Genomic DNA, 27,625 nt, shown 5'->3' with positions numbered 1-27,625 from the left:
GGACAATACACTGTAAAGATTTTACAGTATAAGTTATGTTATAATTCCATAGGTTATGTAACATCACTGTCAAGCAAATTGTAATATCATGACTGTAAAATATCAACTTCTGTTCATCCTCTTGCAGATACGATGATGACAACATAGCTCTGTCAAAACCAGTTATCCAATAAAAATTCTCTTTCAGTGATCTTGGCTTGTGAAGTTTTCTTCAATTACCATACACTACAGATTGTCCCCAGACTGACAATGTCAGCTACCTTCATGATGGAAGCACCCACCATATTAGCATCACCAATTTGCATCTGTTCTCACTTAGCTCTGACATAACACACTCACAACAACACAACAACACTGTTCTGACGACGACTGACACTTGCAATGTGTTGAGGACAGCTGCCATTCATGGTCAAATACAACAGCACAACTAGTTGTCATAGCTAGTATCTGCAAATATGTTCAAGCACGCACTTCTTGCAGTGTTTCAATAGTTTTGTCCAACCTCAGTATTTCAGTCAAGTTGTGCCATTATTAAAGGGAGCTATTTAATTATCTGTGTAATGTATGTTCTGTTACGATTGTCCTTGGGTTTTATATATTGCAAAGCATCACCTGCAACAGTATATAACTGGCTGTTTGATAGATAATAACTTATCGTTAAATAACTATGTGGCCACGTTTGATTTTCATCCCGTTTATTTCTCCCGTTGTTTTGTTTCCCAGCACTGGAGAATGTTTGACACACTTTGCTTAAGGCCACAAATGTTAATTTAGAGGTGCTTTCTGACAACACACAAGTACTGAAAAGTATATGCATGTATCGTGTGTACAAGATCAAGAGACTGTTTTACTGACTACATGGTGCATTTACATAGGCAACAAGTCTCTACTGTAAAATCTCGATGGAGATGGATCCAGTCTCGCCTCAAGTCGAAGCAAATCTTTTGTAAACAAGTATTGACCATGAAGGCCCCTCAGTGATAAACTAGCTAAGATGGGTCTCCCTTTAAACCAAGGATTCCACTCCTGTTAGCATACAAATTAATTTTACAACTGAAAATGATACATCATACGCACCATACACACACAAGTTGTCTTCCAGGAACCCAAAGTGATATCAATGGCTGTAAATAAGACACCCAACTACCGAGTTATGAATAAACTCAATGTAAAAATTTATCATCGTGATATACAATCCCTGTGTAGTAAGATTGATGTAAATAACATATTCTTATCAGAGGAACTAAAGGATATCTCAGAATTATGCATTTATGACCAATGGATTAGACCTGAATTCATTCAACATACAAAAATAATTACATCTTTTTGTTTTCCTACTACTGCAAGCAGGGTGGGATAGCAATTTACATAACGAAGAGGACTATGAAATAAAAAGTTCAACTTCATTATTGTTGCAATTTACCAATCACCACCTGGATATTTTGAACTTTTATTAAATAAATTGGAGTCATTGCTAAACAAAAATTAAAACAGACAATGATTTCAAAATCTGTGGCGACTTCAACTTTGATTTTCTCACACAATGTAGAAAGAGAGAAGCCGTTTGAAATCTTACCACATCCCTCAATTTACAGGCTGAAATAAATGCTGCAATCTTTCTAGTCAAAGAGTTTATAGACAACTTAAAAAAAAAGTTCAATGCAGGCTTGAGTGATTGATCATCTTGACCAAATATTAGGATTGAAAATAAAGGGCAATATTGTTAACAACATGTCTTTAAGAGCCATGTGTAGAAACTACAGTCTGGATAATATAAACTACTTCAACAAATTATTAAACAAAGAAAAATGGTCATAGGTTTTTGAAATTAATGACCTAAACAAAAAATTTACCACCTTCCTCAATACTCTAACCCATTTCTTTCACATTGCATAGGGGCAATCCTGGAATAAACTACCGGATCACAAGGGGAATAAGAGCTTCATGCCAGTAGAAGAGGCTGCTCCACAAAATCTGTAACTTGAATAACTCCTCACATGAATTACAAGTGTACTAGAGTTCTGCATGACTCAGTAAGTGAGCACAGAATGCAAGACTGGGTGAGCGCCGCCTAACTGGATAGGCTGTGTGCAACAGTTTTTGTAGCCAAGAATAGAAGTCCTGACCAAGTCATAGCCAACGTTTGACTCCAAAAATATTAAATGATTCTATCCATGCACAACCATTCTGCTCAGGTTTTTAATTCACGGTATGTCTGTCTGTAACAATGCAGTGCAAGGTAGCTGATACAGTAAGAAGCAAGACTAAAACCAATGCATACCCACTGAAGAAAAGCAAGGGTCTAAAAAAACAAAATATAGAATAAATTTCCATCAACAATATTAGGAAAAGAACAGATTGCTACTCACTGTCAAGGTGACCCATTGAGCTGTGGACAGGCACACTGAAAAGACTGTTACACATTATAGCTTTTGGCCAAAGCTTCCTCCTTTTTCTTTGCTGAAGAAGGTTTTGGCCGAAAGCTATAACATGTAACTGTCTTTTTGTTGTGCCTGTCTGCAACTTAATGTGTCATCTTTACAGTGAGTAGCAATCTATCCTTTTCCTAACATTTTTGACATTCTGACCTGGAGTCTCCAATGTTTGATAAATTTCTGTCAGTTGCAGATGACAACAGCAAGTCTATTGGGTATGTACCATGCATAAACAGTCCTACACTGTACCATTTCCAGCTGGGAAAGAAAGATTCAAAGAAACACAATTATAAGAAACTGCAAACAAATGCAGTTCCTCCAGGAAATCCAGCAGTAATATAGAATGGCATAAGAGCAAAGTGAGTTGCAATGTGTTTCAAAGATGTGAGGCCTTTTAATGCTGATTCTGATGAAGATTCCAAAGAAATAGGCCAAGAATTAATAAACATGGAGAAATCATTGTTTCATGTGTTATGCCACATTCTTCTACAATAAGCAGACATGTCAAAGAACAGGCTAATGCAACTGAAAACTGCAAAATGCCTTATGTGATTACAGAAAATGTTAATAAAACTTGTGCTGTGACAGTTGATTTGTCAACTGATTCGCACAATTTGGTGCACTGCTTGACGCTAACAGGACATTACATAAACACAAATTAGTCTCTTATCAATAATATTTTATTTCCAGTTAAATTCTTGTGTGTCAGGAAGACAGGACTAAATGTTATGAAACAAACAGAAGAACGGACAGCCGAGTAGAGCATATCACCAGACATGTTGCATAATTTTGTTTTTGTTCCACACCAGTGCGCCAATATGATAAAAGCTTTGGAAAATCACAAACTACTTCCTTGTGCTGCTCATAGTGTATACAGAGCACTTATCTACACTTTTGGTGAAGATTGCTTATTGGTTAATTGTGATCCAAACATCACAGCAGCAATAAATACTGGAAAAAGGCACATCTCTAAAAAAAGAAGTCATCACATGCCAGAAAACTTTGTACACTATGTTACAGTCCTTACACAATCAGTATAATGAAACTGTTGCTCTACTGAAGGAAAAGAATTTCGCTTACAGATTACAGAGATACGATAATGAGAGTTGCAAAAAGAATTGTGGAGGTGTAAAAGAACCTTCAATTCCATTAGTTGTTCTTTGGTTTCGTTAAGTTCAACAAATATACAGTGTCAATGAGCATGTGATGAATTTAACTACTGTTGTTACAAGTAAAGTGCATGCAGTGAACATCAATCACAATAATTTCAGCCTAAAAACTATTTCTGAACACATATCAGATTATAAACTAATTATATATGGGGTACATCAAAGAACAGTAATGCGACCTTTTCTGTTCATCTGTACATCAATGATTTAAGCTTAAAGTGAATGCTCATAAAACAATCATATTTGAGGATGACACCACAATTTTATTAAAACAGGAAAGTAAGGAAGAACTACAGCAATCACTAAACTCTCTAACAACTATAAACGAGTTGGTAGCAGTACGGAAAACAAATTCTTAGGACTACATCTGCAAAGCAATGTAAAATGGAACAGACATGTAGAATACCTTAACACAAAATTGATCAAGCTCTACAATCTCCTTTGTTCACGAAACTCTTGTGATAGTGAGAAAAAGAGTATAGAGTGGATATCGTGCCTACTTTAATTCTTGTCTTAAATACTGTGTCACTTTTTAGGGAAACTTTATAGCACCTATCAGCACTTTCAAAACAGAGCCATCAGAATCATGTCTGGATGCAACCCTAGAGACTTATGATAACCTATACTTAGAATCTCTGGCATTCCTGCTCAACCATGTATCACTGTTATCCTATCCTCATTCCTTCACAACCTCAAGACCCTCTCTTCCATCTGCTTCACCTGGTCCTCACCAACCTTTGTGGATATGGACCCCCATCTCTTTGATGCTCCAACCACACTTCTGTCCACATTAAACCTACTAACTGCCAACAGTCCCTGCATTTTGACAGCTGCCATTCCTTCCACACCAAAAAATCCCTCCCCAAAACAGCCACCCGCGGATGGGTCATCTGCGGTGATAAGAACTCCATTGCCCACTATGCTGAAGGGCTCACAAAGGCCTTCAAGACAGACACTACCGTCCCTCATCCCCCAGACCTAGTCTACAAACAGATTTCCCATAGCATATCCTCACATCTGAATCCTCCCACCTCCCCCAAGAATCCTCATCACTCAATATCATCCTGGACTGGAACAACAGAACCATATCCTTCATCAGGGCTTTGATTATTTCTCACCATGCCTTAAACAAGATACAACCTACCCAAGGTCCTTCCCACCCCATCACACGCTTATCTTACCCATCTGAGGCCAGACCACCTGTGAAAGCAGCCATGTCAACTACAAATTCTGCTGCAAATACTGCAAAGCTTTTTATATTGTTGTGACTACTAACTGGCTGTCCAACACGATGAATGGCTATGACCAAACCGCTGCCAAGAACAAAGCTGACCACCCAGTGGTACAACATGTAGTTCAACATAACATGCTTGAATTCAATGGCTGCTTCACCATCCGAGCCCTCTGGATCCTACCCTCCACCACCAGCTTTTCTGAATTGCGCAGATTGGGGGGGATCCCTACAACATATCCTTTGGTCTCACAGTCGTCCTAGCCTCCATCTGCGGTAATGCCCTGTCCCCACACCCTCCACCAAAGTTTTCCCTTCCTTCATCCTGCCATCCCCTCCAGATTCACGTCCCCATGTCACTTTAAGCGTGTGACAGTCCCCTCCACCTCTACGATAACCGTGCGTCAAATACCTAGCCCAAGCACTTGCCTCCCCTCCCTCCTGTATTCCTTGCTGTCAAACTGGCTGACATCCTCCAAGCCCTCCCCTGCCCCCTCTCCCTCTACCCATACCAACCAACACAACTCCCACTCCAGCCTAATTCACCTGTCAAAATGCAACACAGGCATGTTGTGTCCCGCAAGTGCCATGTAGGCATACGTGTGTGTGTGTGTGTGTGTGTGTGTGTGTGTGTGTGTGTGTGTGTGTAGGGATGGGGGGGGTCATGTAGGCACGTGCACAGGTGAGCTAGTCAACTACTCAATGCCTCTACTTTGTCTCCTATGCTCTGAAGCATTTATGGAAACCATTGTTGTTGTTGTTGTTGTTGTTGTTGTTGTTGTGCTCTTCAGTCCAAAGTTTGGTTTGATGCAGCTCTCCATGCTACTCTACCCTATTCGAGCCTCTTCATCTCCGAATAACTACTGCAACCTACTTCCTTCTGATTCTGCTTACTGCATTCATCTCTCGGTCTCTCTCTATGATTTGTACCCCCTACTCTTCCCTCCAAAACTAAATTGGTGATCCCTTGATGTCTCAGAATGTGTCCTATCAACTGATCCCTTATTTTGGTCAAGTTGTGCCACAAATTTCTTGTCCCCCTCAATTCTATTCAATACTTCCTCATTAGTTACGCGAAACACCCAACTAATCTTCAGCATTCTTCTGAAGGACCACATTTCAGAAGCTTCAATTCTCTTTTTATCTAAATTGTTTATCGTCCATGTTTCACTTCGATACATGGCTACATGCCAGACAAATAACTTCAGAAAACACTTCCTAACACTCAAATCTATATTCAGCGTTACCAGATTTCTCTTCTTCAGAAATGCTTTTCTTGCCATTGCCAGCCTACATTTTATATCCTCTCTATTGTAGCCATCTTCAGTTATTTTGCTGCCCAAATAGCAAAACTTATCTACTACTTTTAGTGTCTCGTTCCCTAATCTGATTACCTTAGCATCACCCGATTTAATTCGACTACATTCCATTATCCTCGTTTTGCTTTTGCTGATGTTCATTTTATATCCTGCTTTTAAGACACTGCTCTTCCAAGTCATTTGCTGTATGTGACAGAATTACAATGTCATCAGCAAACCTCAACTTTTTCCCCCTTCTTTTCCCTGAACTTTAATTCCTATTCCAAATTTTTCTTTGGTTTCCTTTATTGGTTGCTTGTTATACAGATTGAATAATATGAGGGATAGGCTACAACCCTCCCTCACTCCCTTCTTAACCACTGTTTCCCTTTCACGCTCCTCGACTTATATTAACTGCCTTTGGTTTCAGAAGAAGTTGTAAATAACCCTTCGCTCTCCGTATTGTACCCCTGCTACCTTCACAATTTCAAAGACAGTATTCCAGTCGACATTGTCAAAAGCTTTCTCAAAGTCTGCAAATGCTATAAATGTACATTGGCTTGCCATTCTTCTGTGAAGAATTTGTGCTAGTATTTTGCAACCACGGCTTACTGAAAATGACAATTCAGTAATTTTCACACCCGACAGCAACTAATTTTTTGGAACTAGAATTACAACATTCTTCTTGAAGTCAGGGTATTTCTTTTGTCTCGTACATCTTGCACATCAGATGAAAACCCTTATATTCTTTAAAAAAAAATGTAATAGGTATGGGCAGTAGATTGCTAAAGACTGTGATATTCATAATCACTTTATCAGACAAAACAGAAACTTACTCATGAACCAAATCAGCACATCCCTGTAGCAAAACAGTACTTGCCACATGGGTGTCAAAATTTATAACAAACTTCCCAAAAGCATAAAAGCAATTACAGATGCCAAAATCTTTGAAGTCATATTTACAGCATCATTGCTTTTACTCCAGTGAAGAACATTTAAATTCATGAAATGTACTCTACAAATATTCAATGTATGAAATGTATTATTTATAATTTTAAATAAATGTGCATCAAAATCACTTTCACCTCTATACTTGAAAACTGACTTGTCCAATATCTTACACAGCTAAGCTGCTTTTGTAGGAAACAGGATCAATAAAATACAACGTAACACAAAAGTGTGACTCCTGTATGGAAGCAAGTCAAATGAACTTCACTCCATATTCTCAGTTGAAAGAAAGCAAAATGTGTTTTCATAGGCTACAGAACCTTAACCATTCATTGATTTTTGGTAACTTTTCTTAGGTCTTGACCACACTTTTATTTTTACAGCAATCCGTGTTTCAGCTTTACATAATTTTCAAAGTTTACAAAATATAACATAAAACTGTTATCAGAAGATATGAAAATATGATACAATTTAGCTACCATAGCACATTCACAATGCTCTCGTATTATTTTATTTCAGTTCTTATTTTACAATCTTTTGTAGTCACAGTATTACAAACAGTTTTACAGGATTTTTAATATGTCAAGACTAATATTGTGAACCCCTTTACCCCCTCCCCCTTCTTTACCTGCATCTTGGCGATCTACAATGTTTGTTATTCACAGAAAACAGTTTATTGTCATACAACCATACAGAAGTTCTTATGTAAGTTATCTTAAGTGTGCCAACTTTAACCAATTCCCTAACAATCCTCTAGAAATCCCTATAATTTTAGTGTTTATCAGATATTTATGAATTTTTACTGATGATAGGGATTTATGTGCTGTAAGTTGTGCGAAAAAACAAGAGACTTTTTAGTTAATAGACAGTTGGCCCCAGCACCAGTCAGTTTGTTCTTACAATGTATTAATTACAAAAAAAAAAAACTGTTACACATTGTTTTGTAAAGTAATGCCTTTTTGTAAGATACTGTAAAATGGTTTCCATGCTTTCTGATTAAAGCAAAATTGTGGTTGTAAACAGAAACAAATTGCAATGTGTACACGTACCCAGTGCTACCTAGCAGTTTAGTCCACTTGGCTTCCAAAATTTTCCCTTTATAGAAGTTTGCACTTATCTCGTAATCAAGAACGTTGATGTGATACAATGTATCTATGAACAATTTTGTATAACTGATGTAACACTGGTAACCTAGGAAGCCACATTCTTGTTGTTGTAATATGTCTCTTGTTAATGTTGAAATTGTATCATATTTTCATATCTTCTGATACCAGTTTTATGTTGTATTTTGTAGCCTTTGAAAACGATGTAAAGTCAAATACATAAGGTAGGTGGAAAAATAAAAGTGTGGTCAAGACATAAGAAAAATTATCAAATGTGCGTCCAAATGGCTGCCTTGTCTCATAGATTTTCATGCAAATTGCAGCATTCATTCATTGCCCTGAAAGATGTGTTAATCCACTAACACAGTCTAAACAAAAAAGTAATTCCATCCAAGTCTCACTGTGTCACAGTCTGCTCCACAATAGCCTGCTTCACCTGTGCATCACTCTCTTGCACTCTCACATGACCAGGTACCAGAATAATGGCCTGTCACTTCTTGTTGACATAATTAGAAAAGAATATCTAGAATTTTAGGGACTAAGCTGTCTCGCAGGTTTCAAGCATCGGATGAAATGCACAACATTAAAAGAATAAATATAGATGAGGAATTCCATCACTCAAGTACCCCCTTTCCTGCTTCAGCATCCTCAGGACTGTGTGAAGTTCAATGACTAAGTTAATAATTATATATGAAAGACAAATATTGAAGACAAAATTGGGGAGTATTGCAGTTGAGCTGAGCCTATTCTTAGGTCTTTCATTGCACACAATCTGAAAATTATGGTTTATTTCAAATGTAATAAGATTTGAAGCATAATTAAAACTGCAAAGACATATGTGTAACATGATTCAGAAAGCTTTATTCAGATTCCTAATAGCCTCATTGTTCTTGAGCAAATCAAGTATAAAGCACATCATGACTGGAAAACTGAATGATTCATGGACAGCAGCAAAGTAATTTTACATTGAAATAACAGATGTAATCCACGATATCACATTGCACACACTACAGACCAACATTATCAACAGCAGCTATTAACACAATAGGATGATGTTCACGTACAGACTTCAGTGCTGTTCCTATAGATTTTCCTGCGTTATCAACTCCTCTTCCATTAGGTTGTTAACTTTCCTTTCTCATGGAATCCAAAAAAGAACCTCTGTGGTTCACCAATCAACTATTTGTCCCACCCACTTCCACTGAATTATGTTCCCCAATTCTTTTGTTATTCTTCATTGTCTATCAAATTTCTACAATGTACCCCCCTTCACCCTTGCCCCTCCGTCACTTACTGTGTAACCCTCAGTTTCAAATTGCTTGCGTATAAAAATCCAAGTTTGACTGCTGTACGTCACAACTGCTAATACACACTAATAGTAAAATTTCCTTTTAAGACAATTTTAAGCTTGGTTTTGAAAATGTATACAAAAAGCACTTCAGTCCAACTCTACTCTTCTGTTTATTTCTTTTCCTATACATCTGGTAATTGTAGGGTGCAGTGGGTGTCGCAGAAGGAAGGGCAGCAGGAGAATAAGAGTGAGTGTGAGAGTGTGTGTGTGTGTGTGGGGGGGGGGGGGGGGGGAGGGGGGGAGGGAGAAAGGATGGGGAGTTACATGTGTAGGTAATCTGAAGAGAGATGCACTTTAGCAGTCATCGATGCTTTGTTTATGTGTTCATTTACTGTGGCAACACGACCTCTATATAATGAATGGTCGTCTTTTTCAAGCCATTATGATCTTTTACTCTCACTATAATTACTAATTTATGTGTTTTCACTTACCATGATGATAAGCATAATCAAGAAGCAGAGCCCCACAATAATGGCAAAAGGCAACAGCAGAGTGGCACTTATGTTGAAAGGAATGTCATCAGTAATGACAATATAGTAACCATATTTAAAAAGATATCTGTTTTTCAGTGATGTGCCAGTTGCATCACTAACAAAAATTGATGGAATGTGGATTCCCTGAGGATGATTTGCAGTCATTGTCTCTGAAAGCATTAAAAGAAATTTCAACACTTTGTCACAAACATCATATCACATTACCACACAGAATCTTAAATTATCACCTACTTAACAATTACATTGTGATATATAAAGTTTTGTAGCAAAAATATTATGATGCCTACATTTCCTAATTTACTGACCAGCCTGCCTTAAATGAAAAAGGCAGTATTATCAATAATTTCAATAAGTTAAAAAGCCACTCTAATTCTCTATAAATGGAAAGTCTAATATTAAAGGTATTACGAAAAAGCTAGATTCCTTCTCACCCTAAAGACGACACAATGAGTTGCAGACAGGCACAACAAAATTACAGAAACACATTTAGCTTTTAGCCGCAGCCTTCTTCGTAAATGAAAAGAGAACACACACACACACACACACACACACACACACACAAACACACACACACACACACACACACACACACACACACACACACGACCGCCATCTCCAGCAACTCGACTCGGTCCTGTATGTAACTGTCACACTAAATTGAAGCAGCAATCTCGAGCGGGGTGGCGAAGGGTAAGGAATAGCAGGTGCATTTGGGGGGGAGAGAAGAGCACTGTCTGGTGGAGTGTGCAGGGACTATAGGTGGCATGACAAGAGTGCCATGTACAGCATCCCTCCAACCAAACCCAAGCTATTTCCAACATTGAACCTTGCCTCTACCAGTTCAAATCACCATCAAACTGGGATCCTCCTCCCTCCCCTACCCACCTTACAGGAATTACTTACTTCCAACCTGGCCTCACAATCCCTCCACAGGTCCCTTCCTACAAACTCCAACTTTTCAGCAGAACAAAAGGGTGGCCATACACAGCCTCAGAACAAATCCTGACCAATTCATCCTATCTGCAGACAAAGATTCCACCACTGTTGTTAGGAATCACAGGGACTACCTGGCAAAAGTCCCCCTGGCAATTATCCAATTCCTTCACCAATACACTCTGCTACAGTGATCCCATCCCAGAAGTCCATCATAACCTCCAATCCTTGCTTAAAGCCTTAGGCCTTCACAGAACCTCTCCCCTGAACCCATTTCTCTTCTCACTCCTATGACACCCCCCCCCCCCCCCCACACACACACACACCTTCTACATATTCCCCCAAAATGACAAACCCAACAGTCCTGGATGTCCCACTGTAGCTGGTTATTGTGCTGCCATTGAATGAATTTTGGTCATCACTGACCAACACCCCCTAACCAACTGTACGAAATCTAGCCTCCCACATCAAAGATACCAACCACTTCCTTCACCGACTCTCCCCCATCTCCGCTCTTTTACTTTCAGGATCCCTATTCATCACTATTGACACCACTTACCTATATGCCAACAAAGCGGTCTTGTCACTTTTAAGCACTACCTTTCCAATGTCCTTCAGACTCCAAACTTATTACCTCACTCCTTATACACCTTACTAACTTTATTCTAACACACAACTAGTTCTCCTTTGAAGCGAAGTTATACAAACAAATCTGAGGCACTGCCAGGGGCAGCTGCATGGCATCCTCCTGCACCAACCTATTTAGGGGCCATCTAGAGCACACCTTCCAGTCTCCCAGAATCCAAAACGTGTGGTCTGGTTTTGGTTCACTGATGATATCTTCATGGTCTGAACTCAGGGTCAAGACATCTTATCCTCATTCCTCCACACAACCACATCATCATCTCTTCCATCTGCTTCACCTCGTCTTTCTCAAACAAGCATGCCACCTTCCTGGATGTTGACCACCTCCTCTCTGATAGCCTCATCCACACTTCTGTGCACATTAAACGCATCAATCACCAAAAGTACCTGCATTTCAACAGTTGACATTCCTGCAACACCAAAAAATCCCTCCCATGTAGCCTGTCCACCTGGGGATGGTGTATCTGCTACAACAGAAACTCCCTTGCCCAGAAGCTGAGAGTCTCACTAAGTCCTTCAAAGACAGGCACTATACCCCAAACTTAGTCCACGAACAGGTGTCCTGTGACACTTCCCCTCACACCCCCAACACTTGTACTGTTTCCAAGAATCAGCCACAAAGGAGTGCCCCCTTCGTCACCCAATACCACTCCTGACTGGAACAACTGACCCACATCCTTAACCAGGGTTAGATTAACTATCTTCATGCCCTGAAATGAGGGGCATCCTACCAGAGATCCTTGCCATCCCTCCTAAAACACCTAATCTCAACAGCATCCTAGTCCATCGCTTTGCCACTCCCAATCCCAGCACCTCGCCACAGGATAACATCCCTGTGGAAGACCCAGGTGCAAGACCTGTCCAATCCATACACCCAACACCTCTTATTCCAGTCCTCTCACAGGCTTATCCTACACCAACAGAGGCCAGGCCATCTGTCAAAGCAGCTATGTCATTTACCACCTCTGCTGCAATCAGCTTTTCATATTGGTATGAGTACCAACTAGCTATCCACCAGGATGTGCGACCACTGCCAAACCGTGGCCAAGAGCAAAGTAGACCACCCTGTGGCACATCATGCAGCTGAGCATAACAGGCTTGATTTCAATGGCTGCTTCACTAACCGAGCCATCCGGATCTTTCCCTCCACAACAACATTTTCTGAACTGCACAGATTGGAGTTATCCTTACAACACATTCTGCACTCCCATAATCATCCCAGCCTCAACCTCAACCTACAATAACATACTGTCCCCACACTCTCCATCCAACAGTTTCCAACCCCTCCTTCCTATTCTTTCTTCCTATTGTCCACCCTCTGTGTATGCCACCCCCTGCCAACACACCCACCGATCTTCCCTCACTCCTCTCATTTTTCACTCTGTCTTCCCCACCTCAGTGCCCCACAGCCTCCTGATGCTGCCCCTGACATCTAGTCCCTGCATGCTCTGCCCCCCCTCCCCTTTTATCACTTTCCCTTCCCCTCCCCTTTCCTGCCCCCTCCAGATTGCTATTCATGTGACAGCCACATTCCGGTCAGAACTGCCAGTGGTAACCGACATGTGTGCGTGAAGTGTGCTTGCTTTTGTGTGTGTGTGTGTGTGTGTGTGTGTGTGTGTGTGTGTGTGTGTGTGTACTTTTTTGCAAAAGCCTTTGGCCGAAAGCTAAATGTATAACAGTCATCATTGTGCCTGTCTGCAACTCAACACATCAGCTTTACATAAGCTGATCCTAATATTGTTGACATTGTAATTCTATTGTTCATATTCACCTAGCATGGTAATTCTGCTAATAAACCTAAAAACTATTACAAGTGAGAAATGAGCACAAATTTCAATGAACAGTACGATAAAAAATGCATTTTCTCATTTTAATGATTAAAAAAGTTGATACAGTTATCAGTGTAATAATGATAAATTATAATCAAGAGGTCAGATGTGTGACATCCACATTGTATAGTAAATGTAACAGAAGTGATAAATCTGAACTATAGCTACTGCAGAGAACAAGCTGCAAAAGATGTATTAGGATTACAAAGCAAAATGGTACATCACTATAGATGGACAGATGTTAGTAAAAGAAAACATGGTTGTGTCATGGGTGCCGTGAAAATGAACTGAGCCTCAAATTTGACAGAAATGAACTTACTTCTTAGTTACTGGACAAAGTACAGAACTCAAAACATAAACATTATACTACAATGAAGAATAACAGTTGTTTAGTTGAAGAAGTCGATAACTTACACAGAATATTGTTTGAGCTAAGAGAGAAAACATAAGTTTTGAGTTCATAAAATAAATTTTAGTCCTACAAAGAAAACGTATAACTGCAAAAACTCTGTGTTGAGACTCCAAAAACAAAAAGTGCACCAAGTCTAGACACAGAGGCAAAAGGAAGCTCACTAAAGAAGAACAAAGTATTTGTATACGTTGATAGCAATGGTAAACCAATATCTTGTCAAATCAATAGCAACAAGACAGTATTCATATCTTGAAAAATTCAACAACACTGCAGAAGCAACTTCCAGGAAAACAAGAAAACATAATCACAACATAGTTATATTGGCAAATAGCAACAGAAGTACTGCTGAAACTATGTGTTACGAGACAGTATGTTGAGGCAGTAAGTTTTGTGAAACAGAGAGACCTCAAGGTGAACTAGCATTGATCCTGGTATCCAGTGTATTCTTGTAACAGCTGAATCAAATGATACCTACTAAATGCACTAGATAAAGATGCTCACTGTTTATGTGAAATACTCTATGTTCTAGTTAAGCATCAATTAATTGTCCCCAAGACAGGGCTTTGCAAGGTTTTCTGTTTAAATGAAGAAATTAAGAAAGCACATAGATTCTATAGCAAATCGGCCCAGCCTTCCTACAAATAACACAGCCAGGCAACACTACACAAATCACTGCAAGCAATTAAATGGAAAGAGACAATCTCACACAACCCAAATATGTGCATATAATCAATAAAGAACACTCCATTTCTGTGTGTGCAGTTTCCAGGCCCTTAAGTCAAACTACTCACAAGACCTCAAAATGTTAAACAGTGGACTGCAGCCCCAACCGTCTGTCCTTTTATGCGTCTCACAACTTAAACAGAAGAGCAAATAGCCTGCTTGCTGATAATGAAAGTAAGTATGGATTGACATCTATAGCACCTATGAGAGAGAATACAGGTACTGCTAGTGTTGGTATCCTGAGACCAAAGAGACCTGGAGCTTTAAGTGAGAATTTTTAAGGCATCCTGTCAGTAAACAAAGACCCTGGAGCACCATACATATGCAAAAAGCACACAAGTATACTTCACTGGCAGGCAGAGCAACAGCAGAGATGCTAAGAGCACCCATCCTTGCACATAAATCCCGGACAGAGTGAGTCGGCAGTGGAAGGAGGAGGACATGAGATGCTGGACACACGCCCATGTCTGAGCACTGACTGATTAGAGAATGCTAGATCAGGAGGAGGGGGTGAAGGAGATGTAGTCCCTGCACCAGTGCCTTGGCAATCAGCTTCTGTGCATCTGATGATGGCAACATGGTCACTTGCTGAAATATTATGCCCACTGGAAAATGACATCCGGTTACTCATCCATGAACTCTTTGGTCACGAATTATGGCAGAAGACACTGAAGAATCACAGTATACTCCTAGTTACTGGTCCAAAGATCTTTCTGGTAATTCAAGTATACATCAAAAAGAAATGATCAGCTTTAGTGCTGCAGACAAATGATATTCATTACAGTGTAACAGAGTAATGGGAGAGCATTCAAGTTAAAGACTACAATTGGAATACTTTAACAGTACATTCAGTACATAAATAATAAAAAAAGATAAACTAGAGGTAATACTACATGAGTATAAGCCAAAAGTTTTAGTAGCAGATATGGAGTAAAAGAAAACCATATGGAGGTTTGTAACTGAAAATCACATAATTGTAAGTAAGTACCTATTGTACAATAATACACAAAGAAGGTGGTGCTACCATATCTTCTAGCTAAGTATCAACCGAAAAAATGCTATATGTATCACAAAATGTGCCAAAGCAATAAGTTTTAATACTACAGAAGGGGAAACAATATATGCACGCAAAAGTTGCTGTGCATTAGATTTGTAACTATGTAAAATAAAAATGTCCTCTAGCAGTTTAAACTTACAGGTCATGAACTTACAGATTGTTAGTTTAAATATTGTCGGGGATTTGACTACAGACACAAGGGACAACACAGCCAACAGTAGTACGACACTGAACTACAGCATACGTACCACCTAATAATACACATAGATAAACCCATCAAAGTGAAAGAGTATATGTAGTACCAAACATACCTTCTACTGTACGTCTGGGAAGTAAACTCCACACTGACAGATCAGTTTACTACTACTACTACTACTACTATGCATAGTAACAAAGGCTGGTGGATGCAAAAAGAAAATATGGGAGGACATTATACAAGCCAACTAGAGAAACAATTTTAATAACACAAATGATAAGGGGGAGGGAGAGAGGGAGGGAAGGAGGGGAGAGGGAGGGAAGGAGGGGGGAGGGAGGAATTGTGACCGGAGAGGTAATTCATGCAAGAAATAAATGAAGTGCAATATGATAACATAAAAAATGAATCACTGAACATTCTACATAAAATGTACTGCAGATTCTTCAGCAAAACAAAAGCATTTTTCATTAAGAAGGTTACAAATAAAGCAGAGAACTTCGTGATGCTGGAATGTTTGCAAAAGTTGGCTTAAAGGAGACAACCAGAACTATTTTCAAATGGTGCCACACTGTTGCAAAGCAACACACAACTCCATGCAGCCTTGGTTACTCTTAATTTGGTCCAGCAATTCCGACAGACTGTGCCACAGCACCTTGAATCAGCTGTGATCTCTCACTAGTGATTTTCACCTATTTCAACCGCTAAAAAATCACCTGGATGGCCACCACTTCAGGATTGGTGCTGATGTTCAGAAAGCTGTTAACTGGTTCCAGGAGGCATGAGACTAAACAGAGGAAGAAAAATGAGAGTGTAAATGAATGGAGTAAAGTGGGAGGCACGTGTGCAGGGTTAGCAGAGGTTGCAGCGATGGGAGTGGGGAATCGAAGGATGTCACGCAAGACAAGTACCCACTACATAATCTGATATTGGAAAAAAAAAAGATAGAGATGACACAGGCTGCGAAGCAACTATTGAATATATGCATGTTGTGCTCAGCAGCTAGTTCTGCTATTGGTGGTTACCTTTCCTCTTGCCCACAATTTTTGGTGATGGTCATTCATTTGAGTGTTGGTAATTGCGGCCATATAAATAGCTGTGCATGCAAAACATACAGGAAAGCCAGTTATAACACAGCTGATTTCTCAGATGACACTCTATAATAGGGTAGGATATATATGTGGCACAACTGGAATGTGATGTGCTAGGTGGGTGCAAAAGACAGATTTTGTACCTGGATGTTCTATGTGGCAAGGGTTTGGGGACACGTACAGTGTAATGATGGATAAAAATATTTTGTATACTGAATGGATGACAGAATACCATCTCATGGGAGGTGGGAAGGATTTACGGCATGATAAGAGGTAGCTGAAGCAGTGGAAATGTATGTTGTTAAACTGTTAGTGTACAGCAGGTAACTGGCGATGGTGGTGAGAGGAGGCAACCATTCCCAGCTGGTTGATGGGGGAAGTTGGAGAATTAGTGGCATGTGAGGATGTGGCATAGGAGATCAGCATGCAGACTGCTTTTCACCTGGTGATGATTGCCTATGGAAGGTATTAGTAAGGCAGCCACGATAGTGTAGGTGGACCAGTCATGGTTGGCCAGACTATATGAGAGAGACTTCTAGTGGCCAAGGATAACAGCTATCAACATGGAGGCACTGTTGACGTTTTATAAGGAGATTCCAGCCTTGTTGCTGTGTGATATTATTTTTTATTTCTTTCCCTTTCATTATAGATCTGGTTCGGCTAAATTGCCATTATCAAGTGACATGCAGTACTTACATATATATTGTCTAGGTGGACTGACATACACACAACATTGTTGGCAACTATATTTTGACTGTCACTCAATATTTGTTGAATTAAGGTGCTGATTAATTTGTTATGAAGTAATTTGATAGTTTTGCAGCTGCAATGTCATATGTTTACAAAGTATAAGCACTGTTGTACACATGTTATATACATTATTTGGTTGCACGTGTATCTATGGTTGCTGTATGTTCATAGTAGTTTATGTTTATAATGATTTTAAGTGCTACAAATTTATGGGTTTTTATTGGGTAGGCATTTTTTGTTTTAACGTGTATGCTTTTGTTAACTTTTCGGAAAAAAAAAATCCATAAATTACAAGTCTCATACATATTGTGTTGACTCTCTGACATACGCAAGTATTTCATAAAATTTCAATGGATCCTATCATGAATCAAAGGGTCCTCTCATGAACATTCTCGAGGAACTTTAAGTTTATACACACGTAAGAAACCAACTACAAGACATACTGAACAAACTGATGGATCTTAAACATCACTGCCATTTAAAAAATGTTACTGAGATACTCAAAAAAGAAAAGCTATAAATTCAAAACACTGTGTACTGCCAAAGCGGATACACATTACTGGAAAACCTTAACACTCCTGCTCATATACATACTCTGGAAACATTATGTAAGAGTGTCAACAAAATATGTACGGGAATGTTATAATGTACAAATTTTTTTTAAGCAGAAGAAACAAAAGCACTCACATGAAATAAAAAACATCTAGCCAATAAACACCTATAAATTAATAGCAGCTACGACTGCTATAAACATAGACTACTGCGACATATAGCAAATACAGATATACACTCAGCCAAATAATGTATATATAATCTGTATAATGGCTTGTAATTTGTTAACAAATGACACCATAGTTGCAAAACTGTCAAATTACTGTCACAATTTATTAATTAGCAACTTAATTCAGCAAATATAGAACAACAGTCAAAATACAGTTACCAACAATGTTATTTGTATGTCAGACTATCTAGATAATACAGAGTGTGGTGCGGGAACTTCCTTATTTAAAAAAACTCATAAATCAGAAAGTATAAGAGATATCAATTTAATTCTTTCTTCTTTACAAAAAGTAACATCTAAAGTTTTGTTCCATTAAGTTTTGAAAATGATATCAGAAAGGTGGCCTCCCTTCTGGTCAATGCTTTTGGAGAGTCGAAATCGGAAGTTTTGGTCCACTTTTTCCAACCTATCTCTGTCGATGTTGGCAATAGTAACACGAATATTGTTCCATAGCTCAGCCAGGGTCTGCAGACAATTGGTATACACCAAGGACTTGAGATAGTCCGATATGAAAGTGTCACATGGCGCTAAATATGGTGAGCTTGCTGGCCACTGGGGATTGCCCCTCAAAGAGATGAGACGATCGGGGAAGTGTTCGCGCAACATGGTTGTCGATGTTCATGCCATGTGAGCTGTGGTACCATCTTGTTGGAACCAGACATCACCCACACCCATTTCTTCAATTTCTGGAAGAAAAAACCATTCAATCATGTGAACATAATGCTCAAAAGTGACCGTCACAGCTTATCATTCTCTTTGAAAAACCATGGGCCAATAATGCAAACTTTAGATAGTGCACACCAAACAGTCACATGTTCTGTACACTGGGGCTGCTCAATAAGTATTCGGGATTTCGTGCCACTCCAATTCCACATATTTTGTTTATTCATGCAGCCTGAGAAATGAAAATGTGCCTCGTCGCTGAAGAACACTAAGGCATTATCAGGCAGCTCATCAATCAAGGCTTCACACGCATTTTTTCGGGAAACAAAATCATGGATAAAGTGTGTGCACCATGACAGTTTATACATATGAAATTTCAACTCTTCATGAAGAATTCGTCTCACTGTGCATTCATTCATAAATTGCAAGGGTAGCTGTATGTTTGGAGGAATTTAAAATCGACATCCTTATCCTCTCGATTTTTACAGGCATTCTGGTCGTTCTTGAAGATCCTGGTTTCTTTTTTTGCACACTTCTAGTATTCATAAAGGTGTTTACCAACATAACTGATTTCCCATCAGGAACATGACCTGCAGGCACGATGTTGAACTGTTTCCTGAATGCACGCTAGGTTCTGATGACATAACATCCATTCAAAAAGTAGGCTGCAATGGCGAATGCATGTTCCTCTGTTGCCCACTTCATGAATGCTACTACTAAACTAACCTTTTCTTAAAAAAAAAAAACATGTTAAGTCTCACACTTCTGACTGCACTCAAACCCATGCAACAATGAGTATCAGTCTCTGTGTGCTATGCGTTTCAAATGAGGAAGTTCCCACGCCACACCCTATATATACTTAAGTAGCAATCCATGCGCAATGTTCTTCTATAACCTAAAAATGTATAATGAAAATAACGTCACCTGCATTATACCACAGGTCACTTGATAATGCAAATTTAACCAAAACAGATCTGTAGTGAAAGGCAAATTAATAAAACTAAATATCACAAAGCAGTAAGTCTGGACATTCCTTATAAATATGTCACTTGCTGAGTTGTACTACACTGTTGGCCTACGGAACATAAGTTGCACTGTTGATGATTTGTGAGCTTCATTTGGACAAAGGTTTTTATGGAGCCACTGCAAAGGTGAAGGCCAGCCTCCAGGAAGATGGCGCACTGGGCTGAGGAAAACTGAAATGGGTCTCCACTTTGATAGGTGCAACACATTCCACACAAAATATTCTTTCAGTTGCGCCATCACCTTGACATGGCACATCTGCAGTGCAGATTCCCAATGTACTGAAGGTCATAATAAAATGTAAAGGGATAGATAAAAGATCTACTCACTAAGTAGCAGCAGGGGAATAAAGTTTTACAAGCTTTCAAAGCCAGTGAGTCGTCCTCCTGGCAGAAAATTTGAAGGGGAAGGAAGAGGGGTGAAGGAAAAGGGCTGGAGAGGTTTCGAGAAAGGGGTACTGTTCAGAAAAGTCACCCAGAACCCTGGGTCAGGGGAGACTTACTGGACGAGATGAGAAGGTAAAGTCATAATAAGGAATTCACAGAGAGGCGCTACCTTCCAACCTAGTCCACATACAGGTTTTCCATGCTATTTCAACACAACTCTGAATTTTCCAACTGCCCCATGGACACAGCTGTTAAGAAATCTTCTCCCCCTCCCCACATTAACTAATATCATCCAAGAATGCTAGGCCTTCATCTACTTTTCACCTCATCCTGAAATGAGCAACATGCTTCCAACAAGTCATTCCACCTTTCCCAAATTGGTATTCCACTGCCTACGCAATATATGAAACATTCTAGACAGTAGTTATTCCACAACAGTACAGTAAAAGAACCATGTGCAAGACACCCTAACCAACCACCTGTGGCAGTAGTCATATCATATACCAACTCCTCATCTACATACGCGATCCACAAGTCACTGTACTGTACATTGCATGGCAGATGACTCCTCATATCACTGCCCGTAATTCCCTTTCCTGTTCCACTCACAAATGGAGGCATGGAAACACATCTGTATGCATGCTTCTTCACAGGACCTGATTTATCTTATCTAATCTTCATGGTTAACAGCAGAAGCATTCTGCAGTCTGTCACATATGCCAGTTTTCTAACCTTTCTCAAAAGTGTTTAGTGAAAAGCAAATAATCTTTCCTCAGGGAATCCCACTGGAGTTGACATGGTATTTCTGTAACACATTTTGATGGAACCTACTGGTAACAAATCTAGCAACATGCTTCTGAAATGCTTCACATCTTCCTTTAATTCGATCTCATGAGGACAAAAAAGTACACAAGAATGGATCATAGAAGTATTCTGTATGCAGTCTCCTTTCTAGGTGATCTGCACTTTCCTAGAATCCTCCCAATAAATCAAAGATGACCATTTGCCTTCCCTACATCTGACCTCATGTGCTTGTTCCATACCATACTAGTTGTGAACGTTATGCGCAGATATTTAATCGATATGGCTGTGTGAGGCAGTATACCACCTATACCCTATTCAAACATAACACAATTTATTTTTACTACTCATCTGCACTTACATTTTTCCGTGCATAGAGCACGCCATCATCAGACTAAATACAAATTCTGTATAAGTCATCCTACATCCTCTTAGAGTTACTCAATGATGGCACTGTCCTGTCACTTGAAGACTGCTGCTCACCCGATACATCAGACTGTTTATGCATTTAGAGAACAAGAATGGTCCTATTACACTTTCCTGGGGTACTTTTGATGTAAATTTTGTGTCTAATGAACACTCACTGGATAACGCGCGAGGACAAAGTACTGGTATCTATTATTTAAAAGGTCTTCAAATAACCAACAAATGTCAGAAACCTGAGGACTTATTCGATACTTTTGGCCTTTTTTTTTTTAACATTTTGTGGTGGTAGGCTCTATGTCAAACACTTTCTGGAAATCTAAGAATATAGAATCTCTTCATTCATAGTTCACAATATTGTCGCAGAAGAAGCTGAGTAACGCCACGGAGGTCATGAGTACAAAACTCACCTGGACTGTACAATTTTAATTTCTATGTTCAGTTCGAGGACATTCTAGATGTATTGAAAAATGTGAAAAATCATTGTACTGGAATGTTCTGTAGCTGTATATATATACTGTATGTGTTCTGGGCGGAGGTAGTTTGCTCTGCACTCCTGTATGTGCAAGTGCTGCATAAACCTTTGTTAAGTCAAGTCAGTGTTCGTCATTCACTGCTTACACCTATTACTACGCGACATTATTCTGGTGGAGATGCTGGGTATTGGACCTAGTGAAAGCGCCCCTTATTGACAACACATTGGCTCCCATCAGGCCACGACAAAGCCACCGTTTATGTGGCGAGAAATGCGAGTTTGAGCCATATTCAACCGATCGCAAATGATCGGAGACAGAAGAAGAAGAGGACATTACGATGACAGCAACTGTGTGCCATCACATGAGACATCCTTCTGGGTTCTCTGGTGATGACGGCAAAGATCCAAACAAGTGACTGAAGGTATATGGGCGTATAGACAAATTTAACAAATGGGATGACACCGTGTGTTTGGCTAATGTATTTTTCTACTTGGAGGGCACTGCCAAGCAATGGTATGAGAACAATGACGAGAAGTTCACAAGCTGGGAAGTATTCCAGGTGGAACTGCGCAAGTATTTCGGCGACACACAACGACAGAAGTGCAAGCCTGAAGATAAATTAAAGTGCACGACACAGCGTCCAGGAGAAACTACAGCATCCTACATTCAAGACGTCCTGGAGCTGTGCAAAATAGTGGATCCTAGAATGAAGGAGGAAGATAAGGTCACACATCTCATGAAGGGTTTTGCTGAGGACATGTATCAAGCCCTACTACCGAAAGAGGTTTCGACAACAGAAAACTTCATAAAATGGTGCCAGTGTATCGAGACAATGCATCAAAAAAGAATTACACACAAGACGTTTGAGCAGCGTCCAAACATTGTATCGATGTCTGTGACAGAGGAAGAAACTGATTTCGCAAGTGTTCGTCAGATAGTGAGAGAGGAAGTTCAGAAGGCACTTGGATTACACAGCGAGAAAAAACTGACACACTTCAAGAGGTCATAAGGAAGGAGGTGGAACACACATTGAACCCAATCTCTCATCCTTCATTTCCCTTTAAAACGGAGAGAGAGTCAAGACCCAGGTGGAGTTACATTCCTACAATGCCGCATGAGGAACCTGTTTGGGCACCAAGCAAGACTGATATCTGGAGGACCCAGGATAACCAACCAGTACGTTTCCACTGTGGCCGACCGGGACATGTGGTGCACTATTGTCAAGAAAGGTGGCGGATATATGACGACGCCAGCACCAGAAGACAGCAGACCAATCTTAGCCGACGCCAACTCCGGGCCGATTAAGATGAACATGATGATGTGGGTGCAGGATGATGTAGGTCACCATCGCTGCAAGCTAGCCACTGGAGAGGATGCTCCCCAACACACTGATCAATGTCTCCATCGCCGTTTAGAAGCTCTGGCCGATCACCTAGCCGCCGCAATCTGGAAAACTAAAGGGTGTGACCTTCCTAGAGGTGAGGCGACCGAAGAAAAAAATCCCCGGCCGTCGATCACTACAAAAATGATAGGAAACTATGGATGGATGGCTGACCAGCCCAAGCTCTTGTGGACTCTGGAGCATCATATTAAGACATTTCGGAGAAGTACTGTCGCCAGTTGCAGAAAACCTTATTCGTCGACAGAAAAACATCTCTGCTGAAGGTGGCTAAGGTGTGAGAGTATAAGGGGTTATTACAGCCCTTAGAATTCATCTTCTTACAAGAGTGTAGTCATGACATCATTCTCGGATGGGACTTTTTGAAAGCTTCTCAGGCAGTTATAGATTGTGGTCACTTGAAAGATTATGCTAGATGAGATGAGATACTGTGGACAGGAAGATGCGCATCCGAGCGTGTAGAGACTGTGTGCTGGATGAAGTGATCATTCCTGCAGTCAGTGCTAGAAAGGTAACTGTCACGTGTCATTCCATGCATCAACCCATGGATCTTGTAGTGGAATGTAAGACAAGCATACCACTGAAGTAAAACTTGGTCATCCCAGCCTCTATCGTCTCATTTAAGAACAGATTCGGAGAATTGTGGGTAGTTAACTATCACCGAGAACCCCAGATCCTACCAAGATGCATGTGCACAGCAAACACTCAGCCATTAATTGCAGAACAGCTGAGCGTCTTAGAAACCTCCGATGCCAAGTCTGTGGGCAAAATTGGCACTACCACTATGAGACAAGATCTTCTGGCTCGACTATCACCAGATCTCACTAAGGAACAACAGGAGAAGGTACTTGCCATTCTTCAAGCGTTCTCTGAATGCTTCAATCCAAGGTGAAGAGCAAATCAGACAAATCGAGGGTGAAGCGCCAGATTAGCACTGGAGACCATCAACCAATAAGCCAGAGAGCATACCATGTGTCAGCAACGGAACGTCAAATAATTCATGACGAAGTAGAAAAAAATGATGAAGAATGACATCCTTCAGCCTTCGCAAAGACCATGGTCTTCACCAGTGGTTCTTGTCAGAAAGAATGATGGCAGTTGGCACTTTTGTGCTGATCACAGGAAGCTAAATAAGATAACTAAAAAGGATGTTTACCCTCTTCCACGAACTGACAATACACTAGATTGTCTGAAGGGGGCTAAGTTTTTCTCAACCATGGACATGTACTTGGGATACTGTCAAATCAAAGTTGATGAGGCTGATCGTGAGAAAACTGCATTCATCGCTCCTGAGGGCCTGTATGAGTTTAAGGTAATGCCGTTTGGTTTGTGTAATGCACCAGCAAGTTTTGAACGGATGATGGATAATCTTCTAAAGCACTTGAAGTGGACGATGTGTATTTGTTATTTAGATGACATTATAGCGTTCTCAGAGACATTTGATGTGCATATAATAAGACTGAGGGCCGTTCTTAAGTGTCTCCAACAAGGCGGACTGAAACTAAATCCAAGAAATTGTCTCTTTGGAGGAAAATAAATCACAATACTTGGACACCTTGTGTCAAACGAAGGTGTGTGGCCAGACCCAGAAAAGGTGAGATCTATAACGGAATTTCCTATCCCTAAAAGTATTAGGGATGTGAGAAGCTTCCTTGGATTATGTTCTTATTACCGTTGTTTCATCAAAGACTTGTATCAAAGCCAGGTCACTTCAAGAGTTGTTAAAATGTGATACTAAATTTATCTGGAGTGGTGCTCAACAAGATTCTTTTGATGTGCTGCAAAAAGCTCTGATGACTGACCCTGTACTTGGTCTGTATGATGAGAGAGCACCTACAGAACTACACACAGATGCCAGTGGGTATGGGATCAGTGCTGTTCTGGTGCAAATTTCAGATGGAAAAGAGAAGGTTATAGCCTATGCTTCCAGGACACTTACAAAAGTCGAGAGAAACTACGCAACTACAGAAAGAGAATGTCTTGCTGTGATCTGGGCCATGAGCAAATTTCGACAGCATCTCTACGGCAGGCCATTCACAGTTGTTACAGACCATCATTCACTTTGTTGGATGACAGGACTTAAGGTTCCAACAGGACGACTCACCAGGTGGGCACTACATCTATAAGAGTATGATATTACCATAGCGTACAAAAGTGGAATAAAACACCAAGATGCCAACTGTGTCTCAAGAAACCCTGTGCAAGACCATCAAGACTTTGATGAAGGTAGTGACTGTCTCGCTGCACTCCACAGGATCTCTCTGCTGAGCAGAAGAAGGATGCCAAGATATCTCAAATTATGCTTGCCAGTCAGAGGATGTGAAAGGACAATTTAAGGTAGTTAATGGATTACTTTGCAAGAAAAACTTTGATCTGTTTGGAAAGAGGTGGCTACCAGTGATTCCTAAACACATGCGCTTAGATGTTTTACAGAAATTCCGTGACACACCTGAGGCTGGACATTTAGGATTTATTTAGATATACGACAGAATCCGCAAGAGATTTTTCTGGCCATCACTATGTGTCACACTGTCGAGAGTGATAGAGGAGAAAGGAAGTTCCTCAGAAACCACCTGGCCGACTCATACCAATTCCGCCAGCAGAAACGCCTTCCCAGCACGTTGGGATTGACCTCCTTGGACGATTTCCAGTGTCTGCGAGTGGCAACAAATAGATTATTGTTTGCACTGTTTATCTGACATCTTATGCCATTACAAAAGCCGTGAAAACAGCCAAAGCATCCGAGATAGCCAAATTCATCATGGAAGACATTTTATTAAAACACAGTGCCCCAAGGTCATTAATTACAGATCCAGGGGAATTTTTTTTTCAATTGAATCTTGTGAAAGAGATAAACCATTGGTGCAACATTTCTCATCACATTATGACTGCCTACCATCCGCAAACAAACAGGCTTCCTGAACGCCTTAATAAGACCTTGCCCTACATACTATCAAGGTTCGCCAATGTTGAGCAGAGCAACAGTTTGCCTACAACACCGCCAAACAAGACACCACAGGATTTACGCCATTTTTCCTGGTGCATGGGCATGAGGCGACTACGATGATGGACACTGTGTTTACGTTACGTCCTGATGACGTAGACGATGACTACATCGGCCAGGTGTTGACCAGAGCTGAGGAAGCTCAACAGTTAGCTCGACTCTGCACGCTCAAGAAAACCATCACCGAAGATATGAGGCGAGCCACCGCCCTGTTGTCTACCAGCCTGGTGACCTCGTCTAGATCTTCACTCCTGTTCGGAAGGTTGGTCTCTCTGAGAAGCTACTCAGGCACTACTTTGGACCTTATAAGGTTGTAAGCCCCCCCCATGAACCATGGACCTTGCCGTTGGTGGGGAGGCTTGCGTGCCTCAGCGATACAGATAGCCGTACCGTAGGTGCAACCACAACGGAGGGGTATCTGTTGAGAGGCCAGACAAACGTGTGGTTCCTGAAGAGGGGCAGCAGCCTTTTCAGTAGTTGCAAGGGCAACAGTCTGGATGATTGACTGATCTGGCCTTGTAACAATAACCAAAACGGCCTTGCTGTGCTGGTACTGCGAACGGCTGAAAGCAAGGGGAAACTACAGCCGTAATTTTTCCCGAGGGCATGCAGCTTTACTGTATGATTACATGATGATGGCGTCCTCTTGGGTAAAATATTCCGGAGGTAAAATAGTCCCCCATTCGGATCTCCGGGCGGGGACTACTCAAGAGGATGTCGTTATCAGGAGAAAGAAAACTGGCGTTCTACGGATCGGAGCGTGGAATGTCAGATCCCTTAATCGGGTAGGTAGGTTAGAAAATTTAAAAAGGGAAATGGATAGGTTGAAGTTAGATTTAGTGGGAATTAGTGAAGTTCGGTGGCAGGAGGAACAAGACTTCTGGTCAGGTGACTACAGGGTTATAAACACAAAATCAAATAGGGGTAATGCAGGAGTAGGTTTAATAATGAATAGGAAAATAGGAATGCGGGTAAGCTACTACAAACAGCATAGTGAACGCATTATT

General features: G+C 40.5%; 1 protein-coding gene across 5 annotated transcripts in view; it reads right to left on the bottom strand.

Moving 5' to 3' along the window:
* The window catches only part of LOC126457873 (E3 ubiquitin-protein ligase RNF13), a 118,304-nt gene that overhangs the window by 33,571 nt on the left and 57,108 nt on the right, over positions 1–27,625 (bottom strand). For all 5 annotated transcript variants that reach the window (XM_050094540.1, XM_050094539.1, XM_050094538.1 and 2 more), the window contains one exon: positions 9,967–10,178. In XM_050094540.1, coding sequence (XP_049950497.1) covers positions 9,967–10,178 — 212 coding nt within the window. The remainder of the gene's footprint in view (positions 1–9,966; positions 10,179–27,625) is intronic.

This window comes from Schistocerca serialis, chromosome 2, assembly GCF_023864345.2.
Source record: "Schistocerca serialis cubense isolate TAMUIC-IGC-003099 chromosome 2, iqSchSeri2.2, whole genome shotgun sequence".
Lineage (NCBI taxonomy): Eukaryota > Metazoa > Arthropoda > Insecta > Orthoptera > Acrididae > Schistocerca > Schistocerca serialis.
The sequence above is the reverse complement of the archived record's forward strand: the minus strand, read 5'-3'. Positions and strand labels throughout refer to the sequence as shown.